The 18,851-nt window shown below is 36.0% G+C and overlaps 1 protein-coding gene across 2 annotated transcripts in view; it reads left to right on the plus strand.

Annotated features, from left to right (window-relative positions):
• Nucleotides 1-16,662, plus strand: part of LOC131694131 (tuberin) — a 29,369-nt gene extending 12,707 nt beyond the window's left edge. For both annotated transcript variants that reach the window (XM_058982575.1, XM_058982576.1), the window contains exons 4-6: nt 3,455-5,732; nt 8,859-9,026; nt 9,091-16,662. In XM_058982575.1, coding sequence (XP_058838558.1) covers nt 3,455-5,732; nt 8,859-9,026; nt 9,091-9,327 — 2,683 coding nt within the window. In that variant the 3' untranslated portion in view covers nt 9,328-16,662. The remainder of the gene's footprint in view (nt 1-3,454; nt 5,733-8,858; nt 9,027-9,090) is intronic.
• The last annotated feature ends 2,189 nt before the right edge of the window (nt 16,663-18,851 follow it).

An 18,851-nucleotide genomic window follows, 5' to 3' on the forward strand; every position in this document is an offset into this window, starting at 1 on the left:
ACATTCCCAGCAGAACTTTTTGTTTTCTAATTTCAAACACTTTTGTTTCGTACTACACAAAACGGAATATTTTAAAACAGAACTTGCCGTCCCAGCAGCAGTTTAAGCGGGTGTTCTTTTTCGATTAAAATTCAAGCCATGTCTTAAGCGTTACTGGACTTAAAATTGTTTTTCCAGTTTATGCAATCAGAGTATCTGTCCTGCCCCATGTATTTAAAACACAGTTTTAATCGCGTTTTAAAGTGTTTAACAAATAGAACGGTTGGGTATACCAATTTAAATTTTAAAATAAATCTGTTTTAAATTATGAAACAAACCGCTGTTATTATATTATGTCAGTCCTATTACCACATAAAACACCTATATAAAATAAAACGCTGCAGAATTGGTTTAATAATACAATGTTTACAGTACAGAGTTATAACACGTTATAATAATTAGCAACAAGAAAAATGTCACCAAGATAGCATAAAAACCCGTTTTAACTGGTAGTGCGAACGTTGTTTAACAATGTAATTGATCAAATAATTTCATTTGTTCAACCACTAATCGATCAAGAAATACTTAAACTTAAGATTGTTTACTTAAGTTCATTAGTACATTATTCAAAATTTAAATGGAAAATGAAATTTCATATTTCATGGAGAATCTGTATATTTCCGTTGGCGGGCGTGGGCTTCTTCATCACAGTTCTCAATATGGAACTTTTCTTTGAATATATTTTCTGGACAGATCAGCCTATTTTTACTAGATGGATCAGCCAAATAATGTCAATCACCTAGTGAGATACTTGATTAATTGTAATGATTGATTACCGTTAAATGACCTTCAATAAATTATGTTTTAATGGGGAGGGTATATAGCAAATTGTAACATATGCAAACAGGCGAGTGAGCAAGAACGTGAGTCGATATGTGTGATAGATAAAATTCATTTGCACGCTTATGAAAAAGCTACATTTTTAATGTCACCGTGGTCGTGTCCTGTATACAACCCTTTAATTTTTTTTTCCTTTAACTTTAGGCAAGTTTGCTCAAGCTAGGAAGTCTATCCACTGAGTTAAAACGTATCACGCAAAACCGATGAACTATTTGTAGTGTTTATTCGCAAATAGGAAAATAGATCAAACCAATGTATGCATTAAGGGCACAAGACCCAACGAAAAATTAAGTTAGATTTATGTGTTTCCAATTCATCTCGTTAGTAACTAGCACCAACTGGGGTGGGGCACAGTTAGACGTTGTATCTAAAGCTAGTACCCAAATTAGCACTAGGTAACACAGTCACACGACATACTGACGAGAAAGCGAAAAAGAACGCTTGTTTTTGCCTAAAGAACCAAACGCCTGTCAATATGCAATATTTATTCCCAAAGGAGAAAAGTCTAAATTAAGCCAATTCATGCTTTAAGGGCACATGACCTTACTTAAAATTAAGTTGGATTTTTGTGTTTTTGTTTGTTGCCAGTTACTTTAGACGTCATGTCGTGTCGTATGATACTAGTTTTAGATACATCCCCTAGTTGGCACAGTTACGTCAAACGGTGAGATAACATAGTTTTCACTAAAGAATAACAAGGGGACGCCATGTTCCGTTTGGAGTTACAATTCAGCTATAGAAACTTATAGCTGAGCTCGGATTCCGGACGGAACATGTTATTTCTTTGTTTTTCTAATCTCTAGTTTGTACAAGTCTCCTATCTCATGCTTCCACGCGACTCTAAGTCAATGGATAACTTTTGGTCCTTAGACCGGCGACGACTGGGTGCTATTAGCCTTCTACCAATAGTAGCAGAATGAGATGGTGCGAACACATCAAATCAAGCAAACACTACTGTAAAAACGAATAACTGATCGAAAATCAGCCGCAACAAGGCTTTAATCTGACTAGGATCGATGATCGCGTAACAATACGTACTGGAAATTCGCCGCGTCTGTTTTTATCGATCTAATTTCAAGTTCCGTTATTGCGAACCAACCCGTGTATCAGGTTAATAATCCTTTGTATTTCTCTTCAATGGTCGGGGGATAACTCGCAGTGGTGAAAATTTTCATTTTCAAATGCCAACTTTCAGCTCAATCAAACCTAACCATGATTCAAATTCAAAGCCTCCCTTAATCATTCACTTTCAAGTTGGCGGGATTTTCATAACCAAACCGAAAGTTTTCATTTCAAATTGATGCTTGGTGAATGAAACCAACCAAAGTTGTCATCTGCTCTGTAGAGACCAGTTTAGGTTAAATGTTGACATATTTTGCGTTTTCGAGCTTACATGAACAGTAAGAAATATGTTCAGATTAGTTTTGCTTGAAAAACCTTGTCAATATTTCAGTACAGAGATATTCATAGGGTCAATGAAATCGAAAATGATTGAACAGCTCGGCTGTTTGAATGAATGATGCAAACGAAAAACGGCGAATTGGACATAGTAGGGTATGATTTGAGATTTGTTCTTCCAACCTGGTTCAAAAGTTCAAAACAACCTGGTGAAAATTTACAGCTCAGATCCCTCGTATACGTGTACTTTACAAATAATTCGATACGTAAAATAGGAAATACTTCCCTTGATTTATAACATCTCGTGTTGTACGTGTATTACGTGCTGTTACTCGGTAGTTTTCAACCTAATAAATATATCGGAGAGATCGGAGGAATTGCAAAATCTGTCTAAATACTGTTGCAATAAATAGTGATCCCATTACACAGCTAAGATTAACTTTTCTTGGCAATACTCCCACGGCCGGCCGTGTGGAGTTCAAATTGCTTTTGATTAGAAAACGTAGGATACTCTCAGTAGCCGGCTACCCAGAGTTTAAAAAGAACCAAAAACTAAACAAAGTCTTTTCTTTTTGGAGTGATCATGTACTCGAAGACTAACTAAACAACTACCTAATAAACTATGCTTTACATGTCGCATCGCTTGCTTGGAGCAAATCCTAGACCTTATACCCTTCCAAACTACCAACTTCGCGACACCTATGGAAGAGCCTGATGAATCGTCTACCTTCCGTTAAGTAGGTAGAGCATCAACACTTCCCATCTACCTTATTCTTTATCCTCCCCCGTGAACGATGGAGATGGGGACAATGATGACTATCATGCTGTTGAGCTTTTAATATGGTTTAACATGATGAAGTCATTGTGCAATCCGTCAAAATCATCGTCACAACGCAACGCAACACAACGCATCGCCTAGTTGATACCAGTTACTGACGAGATAAATCCGAAACACAAAAATCTAACTTAATTTTAAGATTTACTATTGTCAAATCATAGTCAGTACTAGTTAACGGAAATTTTGTTTCTAGGCTTTCGCTCGATTTTGGGTACTACTGAATAAGGTGAAAAAAATCTTTGATTTACTCATATTGCATTAAAATCGAACCATGACCTAAATATATTAACGTATTAATAAACAATTACTGGAAAACTAATTTCTTCTTGTTTTGAGCAGTGCAAACGAGTCGGAGAGCACAGATCTAACGAGTTCAACCTCCTCGTCATCGGCTGCGACTCCTTTTCCTCATGGCACAACGACGGCATTGAATAATCGTTTCTTCCGCCAAGGGTCTCAGGAAGGCTACTCATCGGGATCACTCGAGACTTTGTCCCGCCGAGGTAGTAATCCTGATGCAACTGCCGAAAATATTGCAGCAGTTGCAGCTGATCAACAACAATCGCATCCGAATTTGACCGTTGCTCGATCTGAGTCTGCTCTGATGACGACGCTTGGCAACAAGTTGATATTACCACAACAACAACAGTCACAACAACAAAATAATGCGAGTGGAACTGGTGCTATCGCTACCGGCGGTTTGATGGAAAAACCAATCCAACTTTGTGCATGTTCTTGCACTGGATGGGCAGAGATCTGCATTCGTCGCCCCACAGGTGTCCTGTCATGGATGATGCGAGTTCAAAACCAGCTGAACTATGATTCATCAATGGGTGAATTTCCCCTACAGGATCTAACCGCTTTATTCGTACCCAGCCTCGGTGGAGGTATAGTCGGAGCAGATTTTCTGGGAGAGATTCAGCGAAATACATCCAATATGAATTTGAATGCTCCAGCAACTGGGGCATCAACAGCCAGTTTAAATATTGAAGAACTTGATTCCAATCCAAAACAAGTTGCACCACCTTCTAGCATAGCGCCTAAAGCAAAAGTTTCCATATCGGACGAAGTATTCGAAATTCGGAAAGATGACGAGAGTAGTGATATGGGAGAAGAAGATGGACTAGAAGATGCTTTGGCAGCAAGAGCTGATCGGACTACAAGTACTGGCCCGATTGACATTCCTAGACACGGAAAGAATGATGACGAAAACGTCGAGTCACACGATACGAAGGATGAAGATGTCGATGCTGACGTGGAGTTTGACGATCCCGAAGGAAGATCTAGGAATCCAGTTCGAAGAGTTAATTCCAGCCCTGAAATGAGATCGAATTGGAAGAGTCAATTCATAACCAAGGCCAACAAAGAGGTTTCAATTGGGCCAGCTGGATCAACTGGGGAACCAGTCGAATCTACAACAGAAAATGAAGGGCAGCAGAAGAAAAAGAATTATGGAAAAGGTGTCAGTTGCGAAGCTATTCCCGAGGAAATAGCAGGTTCGACGCCTCCAAGTGGTCTGAAGTCAACTGTTTCGTCTGAATCAAATGAAAGTCTTACTGTTCGTGCATCTGGCAATGTTAAGCAACAAGCAGATTTTACGAGTTCTGGCGCTACCCTGCACCCATCGGCATCGCTTCCGGAATCTTCCGGTTCTGAAGTGTCTAACGCTGCTGTACCACGAAAGCAACATTCTGCAGACGACGCACTTGTCACTAGAACAGAAGGTACAAGTTCCTCGACAGAAACCATCGCCTCTCCCGCAATGATGCAACCAATCACACAAACACTATCTTCTTCATCGCTCAATCTAAAACTTCCCATGGAAAAGGTTACTACCAAGCCACCACAGTCGCCTGCTCCGTTATCACCTCGTTTGCTTGTTAGAAATCCAATCAATGGGAAATTGTCCAGTTCGGGTACTGCTTCGCCGTCCTTCCCAGCCATGTCAGCAGGTGGCATGCATCCAAACGAAAACGATCTTCCCAGAGGACGATCTAAAACTATTTCCGTGGCTCGCGAACACTATAGCCGAGACAATCTTAAGTGGGGTCTGAACAAGAATACTAACGCATCCAGATTGCGTGGCGAGCAGTCCGGTGGGGGCGTTGCATCACGATCGGTAATTAGTCCAAGCTTTGTTTTTCTGCAGTTGTATCATAGCGGTCAAATTAATTCAACGGAAAGGCCAATTTTGATGGACAAAGAAACGAGTGACAGGGCTATCCACCTCTTAGATTTGATTGCTCCATTCGAGAAGCACAAGATTGGTGTTCTCTATGTCGGTCCAGGTCAGGTCGGAAGCGAAATAGACATACTAAAAAATCGCTACGGTAGTCTACGTTATGCGAAATTCCTTCGAAAGCTCGGAACACTTGTCGCGATCAAAGAAGCCAAAGAGCACAACTTTTTTATAGATTTAGAGTGCAATGGAAAGGATGGAAAGTTCACCTATATTTGGCAGGATGATATCGTACAGGTAACATTCCATGTTGCTACGCTGATGCCGAATCACAAACATGATCCCAACTGTAACGAGAAGAAAAAGCACATTGGAAACGACTTTGTATCGATTGTATACAATGAAAGCGGAGAGGAGTATGATTTGAAAACTATTAAGGTAAGTTCAATAATGCGTTAAAACGATACAAATATTGTAATTTTCACTGCGAATTTTTATTTCAATGATATCTCCGCAGTATGCAACCAATCCGTAGCACAGAAGAGTAACTGGAATAAATTCCTGGCCAATAACCAAAACATTTTTTTATTTTGTTATATTTTTTACATACCTAGAAGCCTTCTGCATAATGTGGCAAAATAAGGAGCATACCAAAATTTTGTAAAAATTTGCATGGATGGTGATTTTTCAAGGGGTTTTAAATTATTTTACATTCTATATCCAAAAGTATCGCTTTGTCATGATGAGGGCTGTCTTAAAAAAGAAAATAATATAACAAATGTAGTTAATTTAAAAATAACTGAAAATAATAGTGTTGCTGTGTATTACACAAGCTTTAAAATACCTTGTTTTAAACATTTAATTCCAATTTAGAATGATAAAAAAGAATTCCAATTTAGAATGATAGCAAGCGATTTGAAAATATGGAAATTTTTACTAATTTGATGTACACCGAAATGCTGTAGGGCCAAATATTACACTCAGCCAAAACATACAGCGAGATTCATAAGAATTATATGATGTATAGAAAAGTAACAAAACTATGTTTTCATAAGATTACTATGAAAAATACGACTTTATTGGGTATTGCATACGTTACTCGCTTGAGTTTCATACGAGCATCTTATGATTCACATAAACATAAGAGAAAAATATAATTTTGCCTTATGAAAAATCAAAGATGCGTTATGGAAAATCAAATCATAGCAAACCGATTTGACGAAATAAATGCCGATTCATAAGATGATCTTATTATTTACATACGTCCTGCTTGTGGCTAAAAAGTATACGATATACTTATGAAGTTCACTGTATTTTTTGGTTGAGTGTAGTTAGTGTCTATTTTTAGTTCATATTAAGGCATAATAACAGCAATAGCAGTAATAAATAATGTTGGCCAGGATTCGACCCTAGTTACTGTGTACGGCTTTTCATACATGTTTGTACAAATATTGAATATAAGGTACACAGGGGCAAGTTGATATGCGGGGTAAGTTGGAACGAAAGTTTAAACCAATGTGCTTAGAGTTCTAAGTTCTTCTCTTTGCCAGTAACTAGATACGGAGTGAGGTAAGCGTGCAGTAGACTGCGGGGAAGAAAAATGACAGCGAACAACATTGTTTACCCACTTAAATCCAAGCAAACAAGTAGACAATGTTGTTAGCTGTCGTTTTTAAAACCAACATGGCTGATCGGCGTTTTTGAGGATCGAATCACCCAGCAATGCCAACCTTCCAGTTTAAACTGGATTCTTCCAGTTTTTTTACTCGATCCAGTCAAACAGACAAATATGTAAATCGTCCAGTTTTTTTCAAATATTGTCCAGTTTTATCAAGTTTTTTCCCAGGGGTGTACGCCAAAATTATTTTTAGTAGTTTATTATAGATAAATTATAATAAATAATAAAATAAATAAAATTGTGAAGAGTACATCCTCTCTGGAGAACAGCTTAATTGTTTTTCAGTGACCATATTTTGCTGCACCCTGTCATATTTCAATACACATTAGATATTAATATGCTATGGAGTGCTAGATCAGCAGATACCGTTAAATAAAATTAATATTGTTTTTTAGTCTATTTATTATATACGGCACAGTGATTGGCTTGAAGGTACCAATTTTTTCGTTTAACATTTCAACTTTCTTAAAACTTGCCATGTGAAATTATCTAAAAGTTATATTTAAATAGTAGCGATCACTTTTATACTATCCTAAACTAGAAATCCGCTGCTATTTACTTTGCTATACGTAATTGAATTTTTAATAAAATATATTTATGATAATTGTTCTCTTATTTTTTCTAATAGCTGAACATTTTCATATTGAATCCAAAGATTCATGTTTGAGAATCCAGTTTTATTGAAAATAGATCCATTTCATTTAAAAAAAACTTTGGATACCTGTTTGCATGGATAAATTTGGTTTTCTGGGCATCCAGTTTTTCCAGTTTTTTTTTAAAGAGAGGTTCCAGTTGTTTTGAAAATAAAGTTGGCAACGCTGGAATCATCTGAGAATAAAAACTCCTTGTTTTAAACCCTCACCAGAAAAGATCAATCGCTGAAATAATTTTTTACAGCAAAAAGCTTCCTTAAACGCACCTTTTGAATACCATAAGCGATAGTTTGAAACATCTCAATGATTTTAGCACTTTTGTTTATTTTTTGTCGATCGCGACATGAAAAACCTCTTTTTTCCTAACCATATCAATCGATCGAAAAATGTTATGGTTGCAGATTATTCCCAAAAAGTTGTATGTTAAACAATCGTTTAGGATCTATCAAGTGTAGTAAATATGAACTGTCTGCTGAGAAACCATTGTTCACCTTAATTTTTTAGCATTCCATTATACTGCCGCTCTACGCATAATTGTCCCATGTTTATAAGAAATCCATTAGCACATGAGACAGTTATGCATATAGCGGCAGTATACCCCTTATTTTGATACCCATTGGGGCAAAGATAGAGGGGCAAGTTGAACCGACAGTAATAATTCGATAATCTTCAATTTTTGATTGATAATTTTGTCTTAGCATCCGTTATCGTCCGCTAGTACACCAGGAAGCCGACCAAATATTTCTTTTGTAATTTACAAAGTAGTTGCCTACTTGAAATTTTTTCGTTTGTAATTTGCTGCGCAATCTCAAATTCAGTCGCCAATTGCTGTGTGAATTTACCGAAACCAGCATTCAGTTTCAACGCATCTCACACATTTACTTCCAAGCTGATAAGTTTCACGCAGAATCGAATCGCTTCATTGCAGGAATAATATGTATTCATTTGTTATATGTGGGCAGAAAGTGACATAAAAACAAAGCACTTGAAAATTGGAATTGTTTATTTTGTGATTTCGTTAGAGAAGTTCAAATTTCATCTTTGAAAACCCCGTTTCAACTTCCCCCGTGTACCTTATACAATAATATTGTCAACACAATGTTATTGTATATATTCAGTTAGAAGTTCAGTTCGTTTAGTTAGTAAAATAATCGTAGTCGATATTTTTTGACAGGTCACATGGTATAATCAATGAAAACTACTTTCCTAAATGATTTCAACAATCTCTTATAGGCTCAATTTAACTACGCTTGTGTGGTCATAGAACCGATTGAACTGGAAAGCAATCGCGTTTTTGTGCTCGCTCGGTCGGATATCGCGCAACACGTATGCAGCAAACCAAAAATCGTCTCCGACTCCAGCGCTCCTTTACTTGCTCGACAGATGGCGCTGCACGCCAATGTATGTAACAGGCAGATAGTTGGTTCATTTCATCGGTACTTTATTTTTACTATTTTTGTTCTAGCTGGCATCTATGGTATCACAATCACTGAAAACGAAGAACCAGAACCCGTACGCATCGAACTGGTTGGAAAGGTTACGGAAAATCAAGAATATACGAGCCAAAATTCCAAAAACCTTAGACACACACGACCAGTCTGGCACTGGCAGTCGGACAGCCGGAGGAAGCGTGGGATCTGCTCAAGATCTTACCACACCTTCGACCACCCGAGGAGATCACTTTATTACTTATACTCAGTAGTACTATAAACTCGCAAAGTGTCAATATGAGTTAAACTCATTGTTCACGATCATATTCACCTTCGAATTGAAAGCTTTTTTCTAAAAAGATTATGGTCCATAGTTGATGAATGTTTTGGACCTAGCACTTAGAATGGATGCTTAAAATAAATATCTTACAATATTGTTACAATATCTGCTCGTTGATGGGGGAAAGGGAGGGGGGTGTTGCTTCTCTAATTTTCTGGCCATCACATGATATGATTTGGTATTCTTAGTATGTATAACAAACATAACGATGTGATGCAAGGTGCCAAAAACGCAATAAAATCCTGTGAATCCGATTTTGCATTGGATTTTCTGCTCTAAAGATATCATCAAGGGGCCGTTTATAAACGATGTCGAATATTAACAGTTCATCGCTGTTGTGCTATCTTATGACAAGCGCCATTTAGCACATTTCGAGAAATACGATTTTTAAAGTTTGAGATTGAATATCTTGAAACTTATAAATGGTATAAACATTCCAAAGAAGACAATTAATGCTTCTATCTATTCTTCATCAATCTCTCAAATATTACGAAGATCGCTTGACTATGTTGCGAGTTTTTACTATGAATGTAAACAAAAGTCGCACTCACACGTGTCATAGGCGTGTATTGATGACAAAATTTGTATGACGTGTCATAATCGTGCATGAAAAATTTTCCATAGAAAAAAATCATCAATTTTTAACTTTTATTCATATCTTTGCGTTCATATGGGCTATAAACAATCGGTGAAATGCATTTTGAAGGAAATGAGTCAGGGCATCTAGAAAAAATAGTTATTTTTAGTTACAGTGTTGCCAAATATCCTTTATTTCCAATTTAAAACTAAAACTGTGTTTTTCTCACAACTCGTGTAATTTTCTTTTGAAAATGTTTATGTCATTGTGTTCCTCAGACATTTTCACGCATAAAAACATCTAAAACTTCAATATAACTTGAGCAAATCCCTAGATACAGTGATTTTAAGCAAAAAACTCACAATTTCTCATGACGTTTCTCGCAATATCTAAGTAACCAAGTAGAATTTCAAAATTCTGAAAACGCCACTTTGTAGAGATTTTTCAAACAAGTAATGTGGCATATGAGCGACCGAAAATAAAAGTCGCAAGGGCAGAACATGCTTCGTAAAACCCGTTTCAAATATATTAGAATATAAAAACCGGATATAAACTTCAAGCATGAAAATCGGACTGGGACTTTCTTCTGCAAGAGTCGGATAAAAAAACCTTTATATAAAAACCGGAAGAAAACATGTCCGATTCTTACAACGAAGTTTTTGTTAGCCGACTTTTAATCTTGAACATCACGATATACGGATGCTCCTGCGAATCATTTATTTATTTTTAACCGGTTTTTATACTGAAGGCCCATTTTCACCGAGTTTTGCGGGTGAGCATTTTTAAGCGATTCTTATGCTGAAGAATCTCCGTCCGATTTTTACGCTTGAAGTTTATTTCCGATTTTTATATTCAAATAAATTTGGAATGGGTTTTACGAAGCATATTCTATCCTTGCGACTTTTATTTTCGGTCGCTCATATCTAACTCAGTTTACCCCAAAATGGCGTTTGTCATAAGATAGCACAACAGCGACGAGTTAGGGTGGAGCGTAATGCAACATGGTTTAGCAAAATAAAATCTGAAAATATGAGACGTACTACAGGTATACCTCGATTTAACATACATTTTACGATTCCATCATGTACGTTCAATCGAATTTTATGTAAAATCGAAACACAAAAGAAATATTTGTTTTCGAATAGAATTCTTTTTTTATTCATCACGAAATATTTACGAGGATATTACTGATTGTATCCACCTAACAGTGACATAGAAACCACATATTCACAATTAAACAATTAGATTGTTCTTCTGAACATAAACAACATATTTATCTTAACCTTGCCAAGTATTCGCCAATTCTAACAGATATTCATTTCATAAATTTCGTCGCAAAATTTTCTCAGAATTCAGGATAACTTATAAGAATAATCAACAAATTTTGATTAACCATTGTGTACATGAAGAGCACAATGCCTAATTTTAGTAAGTAAGAAAATTTGTGTTTCTATTTTGTCTCATCTTTATCTTGGTAGACCAATCTGTCCGTCAGATAATCGCAGAATTCAAAAAGAGAACACTACTTGAGTTCACGAGCAAACGACTAGTCACGAAGTTTTGTAAGCACAGGAGTTCTACTTGCAGAAAAAAACAACCAAATCGAGCCATTGTAGCGCTATAGTTCTCCTTAAGGAAAAGTTCAATTAAATCATTTTGTGCACGACAGATACAATACCTCAGTTTAAAAGTCGAACTCATCAGAATGAATATGACATTTTAATTACAATACAAAAATATTTTTAAAAAAATTGTTTAATCCTTATGTACGACGAGGAGGTGGAATTCACTGGAATGTTGATGTCACTATTATAGATCTCCAAAATAGCCGCGTAGCATGTGATATCTAAAGGCAAGAATTGATCCACTGGTTTCCTGCTCCCACGTTGTAACAGGCGACAAAGACGGAAATCTTTTCATTATTTGGATCTATCTCTTTTTTACATATTTTATTAGCCTATTATTTATTGGATCTATATCCTAGATTTCTATTTAAACGTGAACATTTATTATGGTACTCCTGGGGGCCAAGTATCCAGAGTCCTCGATCATCTTAAATCGTACGCAAATGCCAGTACAGTTTATTCGAATCCCAATCTCTACTAACGACCATTCTCTACCCGTTGCAGTTGTTAATAGTAATATATCCAGATATACAGAATACGCAGTAATATATGAATAATATAAACACAATCAGTGTCGGACTAACATTGCTTTTGTGTGCTTCTTCTGTTTGGATTAAGTAATGACTGGCACCGGTATTGATAAATAAACACCGTGAGCTTACCAGGAGTCGTACATTGAAGGAAGACTTGTATCTTCCATCATTATCGTCTATTGCATTTTTTTGCAAGAGGAATCGATCCATTATGAAGTTTTTTTTTGAAAAATGTCCACATGCACTGAGAAATTCACCTGTTCAATACAGCCTGAAAAAAGATATTATCTTTAGCAAGAATCGAGCTTACGTTCTTTCAAGCTCTAGTTGGGTGCGTTAACATCGAGGGACTGTCATGACTTCATTACAACAAATTTCCAACAGTTTCGTAATAACTGCTACAGCCTCAATGCCTATTAGTGGAACTCACCGTCCGCCAATATCTCGTCATCGCCCTATACCTTCCATCAACCATATCTTTCCAGTTATCTATTTTTAACTTACACATAAAAACCCATAAAACTATTATCAGGAAATAACTCGAACCACAAATTCGTGTATTCATTTTGCTGTGCGGTATCAAAATAAGAATGTTTTTGTATCTCAGAATCATAAACATAATCTAGCGAAAAAACGAAAATAAATTATGTTTCTTTAAGCATTGGAAGTGAATCATAGAATAAAATTGATATTGATTCTTAACATTTCGTTTTAGTAACATTGACATTAAAATTTTTTTGCATGATGTTAAATCGAGGTAAAAATTACGTTAAATCGAAATATGTTAAATCGAGGGTATGTTAAATCGTAAGTATGTTAAATCGAGGTATACCTGTAGTTGAGCGGGAGTATTAAAACTGACAACAAGTTGCCATGTGCTGTGCTTGAAGGGGAAAAGTATGTTAGATTATTTCCTTTTTTTTCTGCGAGACATTTTTTATCAATGGCCCCAAACAAACAATATTCCATAACGAATATCACGTAACATCGATGTCAGAGCAGTGGGGTCAAGGCCAAGTTCCCTCTGGTTCGTGCTGAACTAAGAAGCAACATCTATTTAGGCACCGAGAACAGATGTCCAGCGTAAACGTAAAAGTTGAGAAAATAAACATACCAAGAAAATAAAATGCATAAAATACTTTTGTTTATAACACTATGCTTTCGTACTCTCTTCCCCTTACTACACGATAAAGCTACAAAAAGCACATACTTGCTTCGCATATGCTAATGTAGGGGTACATGGGAGACTTGACCAAGCGCAAATTTCTATTGGCTATGACGTGTTCTATTAGACTTAAAAAAAATTTCAAAAATATGTTTATGCTTGTTTCGATGCGGTAATCGGTAATTTCAAAAGTTTGGAATAAAAAATTCTTTCCTTATAGAAAATATTCCGTAATTTGATTTTAAAATTTGGTTCAAATGATGTAATTTTTTATCAAACTTTGTATGGACATATCTACTCGACTAATAATTATTTTCAAAGTACCTATATCATATCATATTCCTCATGAAGTAGTGAAATGATTTTACATTAATCGAAATATTGCAATAGTTATTACTAAAATTTGTACGACATTGAACGTAAAAACTAATATTGGGGAGATTTGACCAAGTGGCAATAATCTGAAGAAAGATACAAAATTTCCGACATTTTTTACGCTGTGGTACCTACTGTTAATGTTAATCACGTCACACAAAAATCCCACCTAAAACATCTGTCAGTTTAGTACTAGTAATCAAAGTTTGCACTAATATGACTAATTTTATAATCTAAGCAGTACGGATAATCCTTAAAAGGAAATGCATTTGAAAAATCTAAATTTATGAAACGCATTTTTTTTACTGCTACCTAATGATCTCGACAATATGGAAAAGAGGATTACAGTATGTTTGACCCAAGTTTTCAATATTCTTTTGGTCAAGTCTCCCCAGGCCTTGGTCAAGTCTTCCCGCAATGGGGAGGCTTGACGAAAAAAACGTTCGCAGAAAAACTTTTATAACTTTTGCAAAAGTAAATTAAAAATTCTACAAAACATCATGAACACGCACAATACCTTTGCACATCATATCAATGAGTTTTAAAGGATTGAAATTTTTTTAGAGATTTATGCAGATTTAGCTGAAAACCTGGTCAAGTCAACCCCTACACATTTTCACAGACGGGCACACGGTGTCTTTGTCCAACAACTTTATTCAAAAAAAAAAAATCGGCATATGTAAAACTTCGGGAAATGAAAGAATGGACTTTTTCCCTTTCATTTGAAAGTAAAATTAAAATATTTTGTCGGGGGGGGTCTCGAACAACTTTTTATTTTAAAGTTTTTTGATTGAAAACTTAAGTTTTTAAATGAAATTAATTCGCAGTTTTGCTACTACAGACATTCAAAAAATACTAAAAGTGAGAATCTGATGAACAATCCCATTGTCTACAACTTCGTAGAATGCTATAAATCGATATAAGATCACCCGAGAAAGTTATTAAAATTTTATCAGCTTTTAGGTGTGCGCGGGGCATATGGACTAAGAAGTCTATTAACAAGGACTTACCAAAAAATGTTGGGTTTAAATGAACAGTAAATTTAGATAAATTTCAATGTATACAAAGTCCCATTCTCAGCAGAAAAAATATATTTTCGGATTTCTCCGGGTCTTGAGCGAAAATAACACTTTATGATTAAGGAGATGTGGAAAGGTGTTAACTAAATTTATTCGATAATCTTATACCTTTTCAAGGATTGTACGTCGATTCCCGGTTTACCATTTCCCGGAATGTCATTTCCCAGAAAACCATTTCCCGGAATGTACCATTTCCCGGAAAACCATTTCCCGGAATGTACCATCTCCCAGAATATCATTTCCCGGAATGTACCATTTCCCGGAATACTATTTCCCGGAATGTACCATTTCCCGGAATACCATTACCCGGAATGTACTTTTTCTCGGTAATTATTTATACTATTGAAATCTAAAGTTAACATGTAATTTGAACTTTAAGAACAAATCCAGAGCTATGTTGACTTACATATGGGTCATTCCATGCGAAGTGATCAAAAAAATATGCAAACTTGAAATCGACCTTCACGGATTTGAACCAAATTTAAAGGAATTGTTCATCTAGGGCCAATATATAAAAACCCAAATTTTTGTGTCAATTGAACCACCCCTCGGGTCATGGGAGCACCCCCCGTTTTGGCAAATTGCCAAAACGCTTGATTTTCTTTTGATCATATCTCCGGTTCTATTTACTCTAGAATCAAACCGTAAATTGGCTTTTGAAGAAAATTGTTCAAGGAGTCTAGAAATAATATTATTTTCTGCCGGCAGTGCTGCCAACTATGCGATTTTTCAGTTAAATATTAAAAGTTAGTTTTTCTCTCAATACATATATTTTAATTTTGAAAATTTTAATGCCATCGCGTTCCTCAGACATTTTTACATAAAAAACACTTATCATCCCAATATAATATGAGCGCATCCTGAGATATACCGTTTTTCCTCTATTCTTTATTTCACATTATTCCGCGACAAATAAAATTTACAATCAAGATATGATAAGCTTTATAGATATTGATTGACTGTGCTGGAATAAAACATGAAGACATTATTCTGCATTCCAAGTTTTTGTTTGGTTCGCTTGACACCTTATCTTTGCTCTCTAATCATATTAATAAAAAACAAGCGCTCATAAACCAATAATGTACCAGAAAACAGATTATGCTTAAAAAATGCAATGTCTCAAAGAAGATTGTTATGAATTATTAATTTCCAAAAAAGTACTCAAATTTTAAAGAAGACATTCAAAAATATTTTTCATGATTTGCTCATCTCCAAAAGAAGGCGAATAAGCTCATAGAATAACAATTATAATTCAAAAAGTTATAACCCCATAGAAAATCCTCCCGATTTTCCCACCGACTAAATCGGCTTGCGTCGGCACAATCGGCCGCCTATGCCACCAATTAATCGGTCGATTGTTGCACCAACTCTTATGGGGGTTTAACATCGACGTCAGCCGACACGACAACCGATTAAATATGACAGACGAAATCTGTAGAAATCGGTCTATTTCAACCAATTAAATCGATCGATTAGTTGATAGTTTAAAACTGGAACCAGATTCACACAGATTAAATCTGGCGATTATTATGGTGACGAAAATTGTCCACCGACCAAACCCGTCTTGGTCGTTTAATTAATCTGTCGACCTCGAAGCACCCGTTTTTGTCGGTCGACTGTGAAATTTATGAACTGTCAAATTTTCTATGGGAAAGGTATGTTAGGACCACTAGTACTTAAATCCAATAAAACACCAAGAATATTTTGAAAGAGTTCTTAAAAGAATGTGAAACTACATAGAAATAGAAAGTACATATAAATCAAAAACATTCCAAAAATAACGACAAGGAAGCATGCATGTATAAGAAAGAAAAACCGCAGATTTTTTAGATGATAGAATATATCTGAAGCATTGTTGAGATGTTATTCTAACTTACATTTAAAATCAATAAAATTCCAAACATATTTCCAAACTACTTTTTATGTTCTAAAGTAGAGAGAATTTCGTAGTTTGTATGACATTTGCTGCGTAGCAAGTGTAATCAAAATGAGTGGTGGCAAGGTACGTGGTTTAATTTATTTTCCGGGAAATGGTATTCCGGGAAATGGTTTTCCGGGAAATGGAACATTCTGGGAAATGGTTTTTCCGGGAAATGGTACATTCCGAGAAATGGTTTTCTGGGAAATGGTACATTCCGGGAAATGGTTTTCCGGGAAATAGTACATTCTGGGATATGGTTTTCCGGAATATGGTATACCGGGAAATGGTATTCCGCGAAATGACGTACAACCCTTTTCAAGATGTTGATTAATGTAGTAACGGATTTTATCATGCCTTTTTTTCTCGCTCTAGCGGATAACTAATGTAAACTAGAATGACCCTTCTTCCTGATCATATCCTGCCTGAGAAAATACAATTGGCTTAAATTCAAAGCTTTATATTTGAATTAACTAAAGTAGACAGTTCGAGTCATTGTAATAAACGACGGATTTTATTGCAATTTTGGGTTGAAAATCCTGTTTGTCTTTATCAACATTAAAATTTTGATCGAAAAAGAAAGCTCTTCGAGTTTTGGATCCATGTTTGTTTTCTTTTGGGGTAGATTCATTTCATCAGAATTTATAGATGCAGATTTTTGCTCGTTCCGCAAATTATATTTCCAAATCGAACACACTTCACATAATCTTAGAAAAAAGAGCAAAACCATGTTTCATAATTTCCTTTAAGAAGAAATTCCGCAGTAGTTACTCGTTGTACACGGATCACAACAGAAAACGAACAAGAAAATATCAGGCTGGACCACACATTCAGTAAATACTCAAAGTAATACAAGTCTGTTTATTGAAGATTTCCCTCATAATATGGGATAAGAGCAAAGATAACATATCAAGAAGACAGAGTTGCCAGTTCAGTACAGAATCTGAAGACATTAAAAGCAACACGTCTTTCGGGTATAGGTGATACTTTCTACATCTACTATTATATTGAGATAGCTATCTTCGTACAATAGACAAAACCTTTATTTCTCATTTACTATTGCGATTTCTGTTCAATGTACAGCGATTCCCAAAAGTTAACAAACTTGAACATAAATCTCATCGAATTATATTTCTATCCTTCATGGAACTGTCAATCAGGATTCGCAATCGAAATCAAATCAAAAGACTGAATATCTAATCGAGTTTGATCAAATATAAAGTTAAAATTTAGGCCAAAAATATCCTACAAGATGCTAACGAGCAAAAAGGTTGATTCAAGATTACATCAAGCATACTCCACAATGAGTGAAGGAAAAAAAGAAGAAACAAATACATCTGTGCGTTGCGTTGCGTTGCGTTGCGTTGTGACGATGATTTTGGCGGATTGCACACTGACTTCATCATGTTTGACTGCTGATTATCTAATAAGAGTTGCTTAGGAAGTGGTAAGTAGGAATTCATACCAATCCGACCCATATTAAAACCTCAACAGCATGATAGCCATCATTGCCGGCCGCCCCCATCTCCATCGTTCACGGGGAAGGATAAAGGATAAGGTAGACAGGAAGTGTTGATGCTCCACCTACTTAACGGAAGGACGACGATTCATCAGACTCTTCCATAGGTGTCGCGGAGTTGGTGGTTTGGAAGGGTATCAGGTCTAGGATTCGCTCCAAGCAAACGATGCGACCTGTAAAGCATATTTTATTAGGTAGTTGTTTAGTTAGTCTTCGAGTGCACGATCACTCGAAAAAGAGATGATCTTGTTTAGTTTTTGGTTATTTTTAAACTCTGGGCAGCCGGCTACCGAGAGTATACTATGTTCCCTAAACAAAAACAATTTGAACTCCACACAGCCGATCGTGGGAGTATTGCCTGGAAAAGCTAATCTTATCTGCGTAATGGGCCGGATCACTATTTATTGCAACAGTATTTGGACAGAACTCGCTACTTCTTCTCTACGATATATTTATTGGCTTGAAAACTACCAAGTGACAGCATATTATACTGGCAAAAATAGCGCGAGATGTTATAAATCAAGGAAAGTATTTCTTATTTTCCATATCGGATTGTTTGTGGAATACAAGTATACGAGCGATAATACCGAACACTGAAGGGAAATATAAAGGATTGTTAATCTGATGCACGGGCTTGTTAGAAATAACGGAGCTTTAAATTAGGT

Source organism: Topomyia yanbarensis, chromosome 3, assembly GCF_030247195.1.
Source record: "Topomyia yanbarensis strain Yona2022 chromosome 3, ASM3024719v1, whole genome shotgun sequence".
Taxonomy (NCBI): Eukaryota; Metazoa; Arthropoda; class Insecta; order Diptera; family Culicidae; genus Topomyia; species Topomyia yanbarensis.